The sequence below is a fragment of the Perognathus longimembris genome, chromosome 11, assembly GCF_023159225.1.
Source record: "Perognathus longimembris pacificus isolate PPM17 chromosome 11, ASM2315922v1, whole genome shotgun sequence".
Lineage (NCBI taxonomy): Eukaryota > Metazoa > Chordata > Mammalia > Rodentia > Heteromyidae > Perognathus > Perognathus longimembris.
Genome location: NC_063171.1, coordinates 64,044,460 through 64,057,977, shown reverse-complemented (window position 1 = coordinate 64,057,977; position 13,518 = coordinate 64,044,460). Strand labels below are relative to the sequence as shown.

Sequence of the window (13,518 nt, the reverse complement as noted above, 5' to 3'; positions counted from 1 at the left end):
GTGTCTGTCTGTCTGTCTGTCTGTCTGTCTGTCTGTCTGTCTTGAACTTAGGGCCTAGTGAGTTCCCTGAGCTTCATTTACTCTATGCTGGCATTCTCCCGCTGGAGCCACAGCTCCAGCCCTGGATTTGGGGTGGTTATTTAGAGATAAGTCTGGGTGGCTTTGGATTGCAATGCTCACTTCTGCCTCCTGAGGAGCTAGGATTACACTCGTGAATCATCACCACTCAGCAGCAAGAGGATCTTAGTCTCTCTGCTCATCTCCTCTCACCCACTCACTCCAAAACCTTTCTCCACATCGTACCAAAAGTCATCTTTTCCAACTCTTTTATATTGCAAAGATTTCTCATTAAGCTTTGTCCACTCCTTAATATACTCCACACAACATCACTACCTGGGCTTTTAGATACGCCATGTCACACCAGCCCTCCGTTTGGTCTGTGCAGCCCACAGTCTTAGCACCTCGAGCTGCCGGCAGTGTTTGCAGGGCCCTCGTACCTCATCCTCACCCAACAGTCAGCTGGTAGACTTTAATCCACAAATTTTGTTTGTTTGTTTTGCCAGTCCTGGGCCTTGGACTCAGGGCCTGAGCACTGTCCCTGGCTTCTTTTTGCTCAAGGCTAGCACTCTACCACTTGAGCCACAGTGCCACTCCTGGCTGTTTTCTGTATATGTGGCGCTGGGGAATCGAACCCAGGGCTTCAAGTATAGGAGGCAAGCACTCTTGCCACTAGGCCATATCCCCAGCCCAGCTTGTAGACTTTAAACTGACTTTTCTTTTCAACTTTTTTCTGTATAGGTTAAGAGTAAGTACCAAATTCCTCAGTAAAGCAAGAAAGAAAAAAAAAGGATAAATTCCACTGACACCCAGACATTTCCTAAAGAGGAAGTGGATTTGGATCAGCTACAATATCATGGCTATGTGGAGGTGAGAGTTGTAAATCTAAGTATGCTTTGAAGTGCTTGTTTACATTTAGCTTAGATAGTAACATTTGTTCATAAATGCATAAAAGTATGAAATTTTCCCAAAGGTAGTAAGTATGTGGCTAGGCAAAACTTCCGCAAAAAATTTAAATTTCAAAGCCAGAGTCTACTTTCTTTTCACTTTAGAAATAAAAGATGCTCTCTCTGGTAGAACTTTGAACTAGCAAAAGTCACTTCCGTATTCCCTCTTAGATGTGCAAATGGAAGCCCGGAGGCTCTGAACAGAGGAAGGCGGAAATGTATTGGACAGGACAAACATGTGCTCTTAATGCTTTTGGTAATCCGAAAAGGTCTCTGAGGAGAGGCTTCAAGGATTGCTCAGAATTCAAGATAAGGCTTCTCAGAAAAGGAACTGGTTACCATATTCTTGGGAATACATAACCTCTCGATAAATGTATCCAAGGTAAGTTCTCTGCCAATAAAGGAAAACTCAATATGAAGAGCATATCACAAATCATCATAACAAGTGAACAAGTCCTGGTCCCGGTTGTTGCGACAAGAATACATTTTGGCATAGAAACGGGAGGCTTCCTGTGGCCAGATGATTCTCAAACCTTAACACTTTAGTGACTCTAGTCTAGACTTGGAATGCTAGAAAGGAGGCTCTATAGATAAGTCATCTGGAAGAATGGTTTATCTCTTCTCAAAGAAATATAAAACTATCACAGCCAAGTAAAGGGTGGAAGAATTTGCCTATGCAAACTTGCTGCTTTGGTGGAAGGGTTATTTTGAGTTTGGGGGCAACTGAGAATAAGTAATAAATAATAAAAGCAAACAAACAAACTTCCCTGACATCCTGCTTTTTGCTTAAAACACAGACAAATATATTCATCTATCCTGTATACCTGGCAATTACCAAAAAGGAATCTTACACTTTTACTACCCATTAATCTTTATTTTCAAATAAATTTTTACACATTTCCCTTCCTCCAGTCTGTCACCAGTGGAAATTCAGAGTCCTTTCCTTTTTCGGTGTTATTCCTAGTCTACTGTTCTTCAGTGAGATCTTAGCAAGACCAGTGCTAAGCTATTTCCTTGCCCTGTTCTTTCCAGAGGCCTCTAGAAGGTTACCTGAGTGGCAGATATGTTAATAATCCTGTTCCTTTCTCTTTTGTTAATCTGCCCTCTTGATCTTTTTAGTCTGCTAGCAAACCTGTTACAGGAGTCCCAAGTGAGAATAGAAAGGAAATTACTTTTCTTCCTCCACATAATGAAAGCATATCAAATTGCCCTCTTCAGCCTTCAATTGCAGAACTGTGCTATTACAGTTGGAAAATAACTCTTCTCATGCTGTTAATACTCCCTATTGCCACCATTTCCCTTCCTAACAAACATATACTCCTAGTTAATTAATGATAGCCTCTAGTTCAGGGGGCCCTTTGGAATTGAATAACCCTAAAGGGTCTTTGAGCAATCTGAAGGGAAAAATAAAGCTATATGTCTCAGTAAATCACCAGTGTAGGATTTCAAGTGCTCCATATTCTGAAGAAGAAGCTTAACGTTATTTGAGTATATGGTTCATGAAGAAATTGTGAGTCAGGGCATCTCTACTACCAGTATATCCTTGAATTACATCTCCATCCATCGTAGCTCTAGGCTAAAGATTTTTCTGAAAATGAATCTGACCTGTTAGCTTTGAAAATTAAAATAAAATGTAGGCCAAAGTAATCCATTCAATTCATGTCAAAGTAATCAACTCAAGTAATTTTCCAGACTTTTAGAATGCTAAAATAAAGAGTAACATCATCTCACACAAAGTAATTGGGCTGGATTTAGTCATGAGCAATGCAAATGTGCAAAGGGAAATAAAGAGAAGTGAAGGATTTCAAGGTCTCTGAGAGAAAATATTGTAATTAAAATTTCCAACTCGCAGGTGATCACCCTTGTTAAAATCAAAATAGCCCATCAGGTCTTATGATGTCATAAGTTTTTGAGTTATCTACCTACAGAAAGAAGAGGTAAAGGCTTTACTGAAACCCAACAACAGTCATTAACCTGACTAAAATATATGCTGTTAGAATATCATTCTGATAACTCTTTATACAAGCAATATACACCAAAAAATGACAGGAAAGGTAAACAGACTCTTTTGGAATATGAGAACCAGAAGGAGGCCAACAGACAGGCTAAATGAGGATGACTATACAATTTCTGTTTCTCAAAACAACAACAAAACTATTGGATACCCAACTAAAAATAATTTATCTCTGTATTTTCCTTTCCTATGCCCTGTAAAGTCATAGCCGCTATTTCACTAAGTGCAAGGAAGTATATTTTGAATAATTTTCATAGGTTGAAGTATAAATTGTTAACCTCTGAGTACAAACATAAGCTAGTTTCATAAAATGAAAGGTAAAGACTTTTTGGAGAAATGCCTTTCATATTTTCGGTAAGCTGATAGAAAACTTACTTATAAACAGAAACAGTGATTTTGCTAATATGTAAGATTTTAAACGTTCGACAGACAGTCATCTCCAAGATCACAGACACTTTGATTTCTAGATGACTCTTGAGTCTGCTGATAACAAGAAATGCTCACACATACTCAATGATAATCACGGGGCTTCATATCTGAGTCGGTTTAATGAATGAAAGACACGAAAATAGGGAGGGGAGTGGTTATGAATCTGCTCTTCAACTGCACAAATTGCATGCTCATAGCTTTGTCATCTTTTATTCCTTGTTTCATGCATATTTTGCCACCGTGAGGCATGAAATCTGAATCAGAACAAAGATAAGCAGGTGTTTAATCATGACTTCTACTGCCTACAATGCTTAAAATGTGGTATGATTATGATATCTGAAAAGTACCATTTTTCTTTTCCTTTATAGCCATATATATGTATATGTATGTATGTATGTATGTATGTATGTATGTATGTACGTATTCTTTTGAGAAGAATTACAGATAGAGCATTGGAGATGTAACTTCATGTAGTGTCAGTTATGTGTGAGGTCGGCAAGGATTTTGCTTTAGAATACATGAATGAAGACAGAGAGTTAGACTGGAATACTCATGCACATTCAGCACCTCGTTGCTGACGGGACTGGGACTCCTCACACCCACCTGAAAAGGGTCTGCACATTCACGATGGTCTTGGCGTCCGCCATGTAGTCTTCTTCGGCACTCATGGTACTCTCCTTGTCCACCACCACCATGTTGGCCGCAAAGCTGACTCCGCACCTGAGCAAGTCATCTAGGCTTTCGTAAAGATGAACAGACCAAAGTAGACTTTAAATAAACCACAGTGGGAAAGTGCGCAAACTTGCTTATCAGTAAACCAAACTTCCACAGATATGGTACCCTATGAGGGCTTTTCATGGTGCACGCACACACACGCACACACACACACACACACACACACACACACAATATTACCTGCTTAGAGGAAATCATTTTTATTGAGAGCTCGTTAAACTTCACTATATCTCAACTATTTCAAAGCCTCTGTGTTAGAAATCCCTATTAAACAATACCTATGAATTATACACCGATACAGGGAAAACACCTAGTTTATAATCAAATACAAAGGGAGGGTGTTAGAATTATGCTTTTATAGTTAAAAAATTACTTCAAAGACACAACACTTGAATTGTTTGTTTCTAAGGTGCTTTGGGTAACTAAGATATGGATGATTAATATTAATTTAACTAGCCAAGCCTCATCAACACACATAAAACAATGAAATATTTATTTTAAGTGTCTGCTATTTCTTTGTGTAAGATCTATATAGTATAAATTAGTTCTACATGGCCAACAGTGTGGGAAATTCATAGATATGTTTTATTCAGGCCTACCATTTAGTCAGCCCAAGTTGTTGAGCTTGATTGACGTTGAATTGATTAAACAACTAACATTCTTCAGATGAATAAAGTGACTTAAATTAGAATGAAATAATCTGTGAGCTGTCATAGCATCAATCTTTTCCCTACCTCTGATGAAATATCCCACATGTTCTTTGGAAATTAATATTCTCTCCAATCTATAACAAAATAATTAATATTCTCCCAGTGAATTAAATGAAAAGATGTTGACCATCAACAATGCTAACAGGAAAACAATTATTCTCTTTGCCTTTTGACTAAATGGAATTGAATAGATCAAGAGAATAAAATTAAGTGATCTGTGACAAGTATATACTCTATGTCTGAAGCTGATTAAAGACAGACAAGGAAAATTAGATTAAGTGGTTGACTCATCTTCTGATTTACACAAGGAAATGTAAAACCTAAAGAATGACTTTTTAGATCCTTAAGTTGAGTGTATGAGTCCCTGAAAAGCATTTCCAAGTCCATGACTGGTTGAGTTCCACCTGTAGACTTCAGAGGACTCCTTCCCTTTTATGGAAGGGTGGGAAGAGAAATTTCTTTTTCTGATGAGGTGAACTTTACCAAAGCCTTCAGTACAAGATTCTCAGAAAAAAAAATAGCTCATTGAGTCAGAAGCAATGGATCTGTGGCAGAAATATTATGGCTAACACTGTGGACACAGAATTTTATGATAAAAGTAATTTATTTTATTTAAAGTAATTTATGCATTTATTTCTTTATATCCAATGGAGAAGATGACCTTGAAGTTTCCCTGAAAATACGTGGGAATTTCTTAGAATGTTTATCATAATTATTCTTGTATCTATTTAAATGAATTCATAATAAGAGTGACTAAAGCCAGGGCCTAGTGGCTCACTCCACTAATCCTAACTACTTAGGAGGCTGAGATCTGAGGGCTGCAATTCAAAACCAACCCAGGCAAGAAAGTCCATGAGACTCTTATCTCCAATTAAACCCCCCAAAGCCAAGGTAGACCTGTGGATCAAGTGGTAGAACACTAGCCTTGAGTATAAAAGCTAAGTGTCTAGGTCCTGAGTTCAAGCCCTAGGAATGGCACCAAAAAACAAAAACAAAAACAGATACTGGAGCTGCAGCTGAATGCTTGCTTTGCATGTACAAGGCTGTGGGTTCAATCCCAGCACTGCTAAATAAATAAATAAGTAAATAGGAAAATTAATATGATATGGTACTTTTGGAGTATAAAAATTATGACTAAGTCAATTGTCTTCAACCCAACTTGTAATTTTAAGTTATACCGTCACATTTCAGCTTTCATAATTTTTCCCATTAGAAAAGAAAGCTCTACTGTACTGTAATTTTATAGAAAAAGGTAGTGATAGAGGTAGGTTTGGCTGGTTAAGGAGATGACAGTATAACTTAAGCTGAAGTTGATACTTGACAAAAAAAGATCACCCTTGGCAGTTATTTGTGTTATATTTGTAACAGCTACCCATATCCACATGTATCAGTTAACTCCATCCTCAATTTTGGCTGGCTGGTTTAATTACTTCTAATTAAGGTAAAGGTTCTCATAGTTGCCATTTACATAGAGCTTAAATCTACAGGACATGTGTGCCTTTGAAATGATAACCCTGAACCCTGTGGAAATTTTGTCCTTCATAAGAAGATACATTACTTTCTTCTTCATTTGATATGACATTGACTCCTGTCTTCCTTTTCCTGAGTAGGAGACCACTGAGTTCCAACTGACATCAATTCTCCCCAGCGTCTTCATTGTTTTCTGTGCGCCTGTTTTAAGCGGTTCTGCCACCAGGTGGCAGCCGGCCCAAGCCATTTTATAAAGATTTAAAATTTTTTTTTAAAGTTCATCTAATCATCATGTTTTTGACTGACTCCTTTTTCTAGGAGCTAGCGGGTGACATCTACAAGTTTAAATTCAGCCAGAGGAGTCAAACATAAGCAAAATATTTTAATATATAATGGGGGTTATTAATTCATGATGTTATGCTTGACCTTTCTTTTATCCACAGCTAATAAATAATTTTAAGGTGCTACTCAACATCTGCAGGATGAAACCTAAGCACTAACATTCCCAGCTGGTCATTTGCAACATTTTACTTACAAGTTATTTCTGAGCTGTTGTAAATGGACAAAGTAACATGTCTTACTTTTTTCTTATTAGTTGCTTTCCTATTTTTCACATATGTATTGCCATTATGAGGCATAAATATATCTAATTTTATGTTAATACATTACACCTACAAGACTTTATGCTAAATATGCATTTTAAATATCACCAACTCTTATATCTGTCCAGAAATAAGCTATTGCTATTTATGACTCCAAGTTAATGAGCTCTTCTAAAATATCATAAAGAGTCTCATAAGTTTTGTTAAAGGTCTCAGTGCATCACAATGGTAAATCTTTGGGTTTTTTTCTTGCCATTTTAATGATAACAATAATAATTAATAATAAAGTTCATTCAGTAGAAGACACAGAATGGAAGTAGCTTTGCACACTGACAATATCGGCATGCAACGAGATCATTTGAATTCAACAATGGATTACTGCTTAGGAACTTTAATATAAGATAAGTAAGGTACAGACATAAGCTGCACATGCATGCTCTATCATGTCTGCGGTAGAGACACAGGACCACACGCATCATGCACGGGACAAACCACAGGACACCACACAGCGAAGTGCGGAGGACTGAGTCACCTACTTGTCAATAGAGCCCACCATGTAGTAAACCATTGGAAACCAACAGATGGCATCCAGAAAGTGCATATCTGGCCTAAGTGGCAGACGGGTTACAAAATGAAACACAATGTCACAACAGTGGCAGCACTTCTAGAGAAAGGAGGCAAGTTCACTTAGTTTGCATTTCCAAAACTGAACATTGATGACAAGAGTCTGTCTTTCGTTTTTCTTAACATTAACTAGAAGTTGTCATTTGCCTTGATTGTGCAAAGGCACCATGCACTCAGAATTGTTAAACATGAGTACTTAGTTTTTCTAAATCAGAAACATTATGGTACAATTGTACAAAAGGTACTGAGTTAGTACTCTTAATGAGGATTAAAATATCGTCTCAATAAATTATAAAGTTTCTCCTGCAGAGGAGGCCTTGAAAATGAAGAAGGTAAAGGTTTTTCTGCACCTAAAACAAGAGGTTTAAATGCCTATTAAGGATGTTGCTTCTGAGCCTATTTTTTGTTCAGGGAAGATGTAAGTACAACATGCTCCAAAAAGTGTCAATATGTCAAATAGAGACACTATATCCCATGCAAAACATGGACTACTACAATAAACATATTTCACCTTTATCGATGTACTCAATAAACAGCATTGGGCACCATTTGTTATAACTCTAATGTTTACATACATATGGAAGGATCATAAACCTGAAACCATTTTGGTGTATTTCTTTTACAATTATTAATTTATTCACTCATCTATTCACCCAGCATGTGTGTGCCCCAACCTTCTACCTAATGCATATTTACAAAAGAATAACAGATTAATTTAGGAACACAGAGATTGTTAAAATACATATACAAAAGCACAACACGAAATATATTTTTTATTCTAAAAAACGACAGGTTGCCTCCAGAAGGCAAGATTGAAAACCAGTGTGGAGGGGATAATTAGTTGTGAGATAAAGAGTAAGAACCTGCTACAAAAGGAGAGGAAGTTCCAGACAAAGGAAATCAAAGCACCTGCAGTTTCCCAATTGCTGAGCTCCAACTACACCAATTCTTTCCTCCTTGTCTATTTTCTTACTCTTGATTGTCCACCTATCTCCTTACACTCCAAGAAAAAAGGAAACCTGCTTACAGTAAGTGATGATAAAAATGAAATCTTTCAAAGAATACTACTGTTCTGATTCTGACCAAATTGATTCAACAATTAATTCCTTTGTCATCATTTAAAAGGCCCAATATTACTACATGTATTAAATGTATCCCCAGTTAATTTTGTAAATTCTCAATTATTTAGTTTATAAGTTATTTTTACTCTACACTATTAGTTATTGTAGTCATTTTTAGGATGTTGATTTTTGGACAGAACACTGGAACTGGGGTGTGGCTTGAATAGTAGGGCACTAGACATGTAAATAAAGGCCTCAAAATCCAACTACAGAAACACAAAAATAATAGTAATATTAATAATAACAATTACCTCAGTTTACGTAGTCTTGACATGCACAACTTTGTGTGATTTTTTACATTATTTTTTGCAATACCCCCAAATACTTTAGAATATTGTTATAGTATACAGTATGTGCTCTTTTGAAGAAATCTAATAATAATGTACATGGATTAGCATCTTCTGATGGTGACTTATGGTAGACATTTCCATTTCCCTTTTCCTAGGCATTGTTTGGCTTCTTAAAATGAAGAAGGCTGTTTGCCTTACAGATTTAGGATCCTTCTACATCTCTGTTTGTGATGTAGAAGGAAATGGAAGTATGCAAGAAAGAAGAATGGATGAACTGGAATTTTGTGGGGATTTGCAAAATATTTTGGCCTGTGTTGGGCTTTGTTTTAAAACCTATTTCTATCATATTCCCTTTGTTTACAACTTTTCATAGTTTCATAGAGAATAAGCATTTGAAGTACCAATAATTTATGTAGCAGTCATGTGCATGTATATACATATATAAACATATGCATGTACATACATATATGTATATATGTGTGTATGTATATGTGTGTGTGTACTAAATAAACTCCTTCTACAATTGATCCATTCTTTCAAGTTCAGATCATATCAATTGCTTCGTGCTATTTTCTCTGACCATTTGTCCACATTAATATTATCTTTATTCTATAGGCATGTAACATTATTTAGTCATACTGAATAATTCAGTTTATTTTAAATTTTTTGAAAAAGTATTCTGTGTAATAAGATAACAAATCCAGGGAGGAATTGAGTAAATTATTCCATTATGTTACGTTATGTTATGTTGTGCTGATCATTCTGGGGAGAGAAAGCTGAATGTGTTCCTTTGCATGTCTGACTTCTATAGCTAACTGGTCATCCAGCTTAGTCTGTTTTAGGAGAGGCCTGAATTTTTGTAGGTGGGATATGTCACACTCATGGGCTTGCCACAGCAACCAACCACTCAAATCTTACAACTTGTTTTGAGTTTGAATTTTTCATCTTTACAAGATTTTTAACTTTGTTACAGGTAAATCAAGCCCCCTGAACTCTGAAAAATATATAATCCCAATAAACCATATTTAACATAAAGGGTTTGCTATGCCATACTTTTTGGGATTTTATTTTCTTAAATAAATAGATACTTCAACTACTGCTATTGAAAAATATGATTCAACTATAACCATAAAATGTAATGAAAATGTCAATTTCACATTCCTGTATATTGTTCCAGCTTACTTATACAAACTGAGGAGAGTGGTTATGGCACAATCTGCTTCAAAACTGAGTAAAATAAATTAGATCATTGGTTCATTATAAGCCAGTCTTTTCAGTCATTGGGAGATAGTTGATTGATAAACATAACCTTAATATTGAGAAGCATTAGTATTGAGAAATACTAAACAGACACATGAAACATTTATAAAACACAAAAGATGTCTCTGTGTGTTTCATCTCTAACATACACATGAAAAGTTGAATGTAGGAAAAAGAACTATAAAAACAGACAAAAAATATGTATGGGTTGTTTGTTTTTTTTCTGTTACAGAGAGATTGCCTATCTATACTATAAGAAATCATGTTAAGGAAAACTTTGCAGGAATGACAGCTTTAATGATTGACAGTTTTAACTAAAGAGCACCACAAAAATCTTTAACCCCTAAGAAACAGATTTCAACAATTGTTGGTTATAAAACCAGGTGCCAATGGCTGACAACTAGTTTCTCCAGAGACTGAGGATCAGTTACAAGCCAGCCTAGGCAGGAAAGTTCATGAGGCTTTTCTCCAATTAATCACCAGAAAACCAGAAGTGATGCTGTGGCTCAAAGTGGTAGAGCGCTAGCCTTGAGCAAAAAAAGCTCTGGGACAGTGCCCAGGCTCTGAGGTCAAGCCCCAGGACTGACAAAAAAAATTCAGAATAAAATAAAGAAATATTTCAAATCAATAAGATAAAGATAAGCAAGGCAGGAAAAGAAATATAGAGAAGAATAAATTTATAAACCTAAACAAAGCAAAACAAGCCATAATTAGTAATTAATGAAATAAAAAAAATCTATAAGCATAGAGAATTAGTAAATAAAGGAAATGAGCACATTCACTAATTATCCTAAGTATAATTCTACAAAGAAGTATAACTTTTTATGGGTCCAAAACTTCATATCCTTATAAAGTCTCTTGTAATAAAAAAATTGACACTGTTGCAAATATTAAATACCTAGTAAGCACCAGGAGCTGAATAACTCACTATGAAACTCATAATCTCAGTAATTCAATGTGTTAATTTTAAGTTCAAGAAACAAGTAAAATATTATTTTATGAGCAGTTTACTTTGTCAAGCTTTCATATTTATACTTTTAAGTGGTTTAACCTTTCATAAGCTATTAAAGTTTAATTGTAACTACTTAACATATATTTCTCCTTCCTTCTTTCCTTCACTCCTTCCTTCCTTCCTATACTGGGACTTGAACTCAAGGCCCCAGGTATGCTAGGCCAGCACAGTCTTTACTGAGCCTCACTGCTACATTGAATTTTTTTTTAAACTGGGTTTTCACATAAGTCCTTCTGTATATTTGCAAAGGGATAGCATTGTTTTTTCAAAAAACTAGCATCTCTCCACCGCCTTTTATGTAGCAGATCTTGCACTAGTACTTTATGTATTGTATCTCAGTCTCACAATAACTCGGGAAGAGTTCTAACCATTTCACATGCCAAAAGTTCAGACTGTCCACGGAGGTTCAAGTTCCTGTAACAGGCCAATCAAGAGGGGCTAATCTTGTGTATTATTTCAGATCTGTGTGAGGCATTTGAATTTCTCTAAGAGGGGCATTGATATACAAAGTATCTAGCCATTCCTTACTTACTTATTTATTTATTTATTTATTTATTTATTTATTTACTTATTTATTTATTTATTTATTGCCAGTCTTGGGGCTTGAACTCAGGGCCTAAGCACTGCCCCGGCTTCTTTTTGCTCAAGGCTATCACTCTACCACTTGAGCCACAGGGCCACTTCCAGTTTTTTCTGTTATGTGTTACTGGGAAATTAAACCTGGGGCTTCATGCATACGAGGCAAGCTCTCTACCACTAAGCCACATTCCTACCACCATCATTACTTGTTAAATAAGCTGAAGTTTTCTTGAAAGACTCTACAGACTGGCTGAGTAAGCCACATATTAGTTAAAAGTCAGTCGTGTAAGATTGGCACTTACATTTTTTTGTGTCCAGTTTTAAATGAAATGTGAAAAGACTAGAAGTGTTCTAATGAACCAAGTAAAAATTTTTCCAATAACTCTGTGTTTTATTTAACTATCATTTGGGTTGTGAACATTTATTTCATCATATGCTATGTATGAACATTATAAATTTAATTACCATTTTAAAATTCCATAATATGATGTCATATTTTATTTCTGTCATGTTAAATTGGTTGTTCTTTGTAATAAATTTTCTAAATGGCCATATGCCTATTATTAATTTCAGCATTACTCATGGGGACATAAGCATCAAGCTCTCAAGCTAAGTAATAATAGGAAAGTACATATAGTCATTGTAAAAATCCCTATCACATGGAAGAATGTTAAAGAAGAAAGTTCATTTTGTAATATCAAATGACAGGTCGAAAAATGTGAGTCACTTCAGAACAAATGTCTCAATATTTAAAAGGAAAAGTAAGAAGAGGGAATTGCGTAAAACTACCAGGAACATTATTTATTTGTGTTTACATTGTTTCCTCATTCTTGTCCAAAGAAACAGAGTACAACAAATAAAAATGCTAGATACCCCTGGGGTAGTATGCAGGAAGATAAGAGGCATTACAACAGGTATTTGCAGCCTAATCAACAAATTGAAAGTGATAATGTATAGCATGCTGTAATTTAGTGTCTTGAAATAAAATCAAACTCTCCCAGAATCATCAACCTGCAATATCAGGCAAACAATTAGATTCCAAACAGTAAATCATAACAAAGGCTAATGGAATGACTAAGAAAAAAAACCTGCAGTCAATACATGTTCTTGCCTCCAAAAATAACTGTCAATTAACATATACTTTTTCCATACCAAAGACTTATAAGTAAGCTCATACAGCCAAAAGCACAATGAGCTAGGAATTTTATAGAAGGCTGTGATCTTAGAATTCGACATTGGAGAGTATGTTTGGATGTCCTGTGACTTTTAGAATCTGTTTTATACCACTTATAAATAAAGAACCATTCATCAGAGCTTTGCACGCTCAGCTGCAAGCTTCAGGATTATAAATTTTGGTATGGGCTCTGATGCTAAACCATCTCTGGGTCATGAGAACCTATTTCTGGTGAAAATAATGGCAAAACGTCTGGTCTGATGATGATGAGTAGAAATGTTCAATGGTTTTCACTTATAAAGAGGTTAAGTAATAATATGAACTTTTTACATGATCTTTATGGTCACATTCAAATGAAGTATTCTTAGATAAGAATATTATATTTAGACAGAACAATCCAATTTGTCAGTTATCGAGACATTTTCAGATTTCCCTGCTCAAATTCAGGAATTAGACTGCACAACCACCTGATCCTAGTGTACAAACTCGGCATT

The 13,518-nt window shown here is 35.7% G+C and overlaps 1 protein-coding gene across 6 annotated transcripts in view; it reads right to left on the bottom strand.

Annotated features, from left to right (window-relative positions):
- The window catches only part of Kcnt2 (potassium sodium-activated channel subfamily T member 2), a 274,397-nt gene that overhangs the window by 43,921 nt on the left and 216,958 nt on the right, over positions 1–13,518 (bottom strand). For all 6 annotated transcript variants that reach the window (XM_048357403.1, XM_048357404.1, XM_048357406.1 and 3 more), the window contains one exon: positions 4,051–4,185. In XM_048357403.1, coding sequence (XP_048213360.1) covers positions 4,051–4,185 — 135 coding nt within the window. The remainder of the gene's footprint in view (positions 1–4,050; positions 4,186–13,518) is intronic.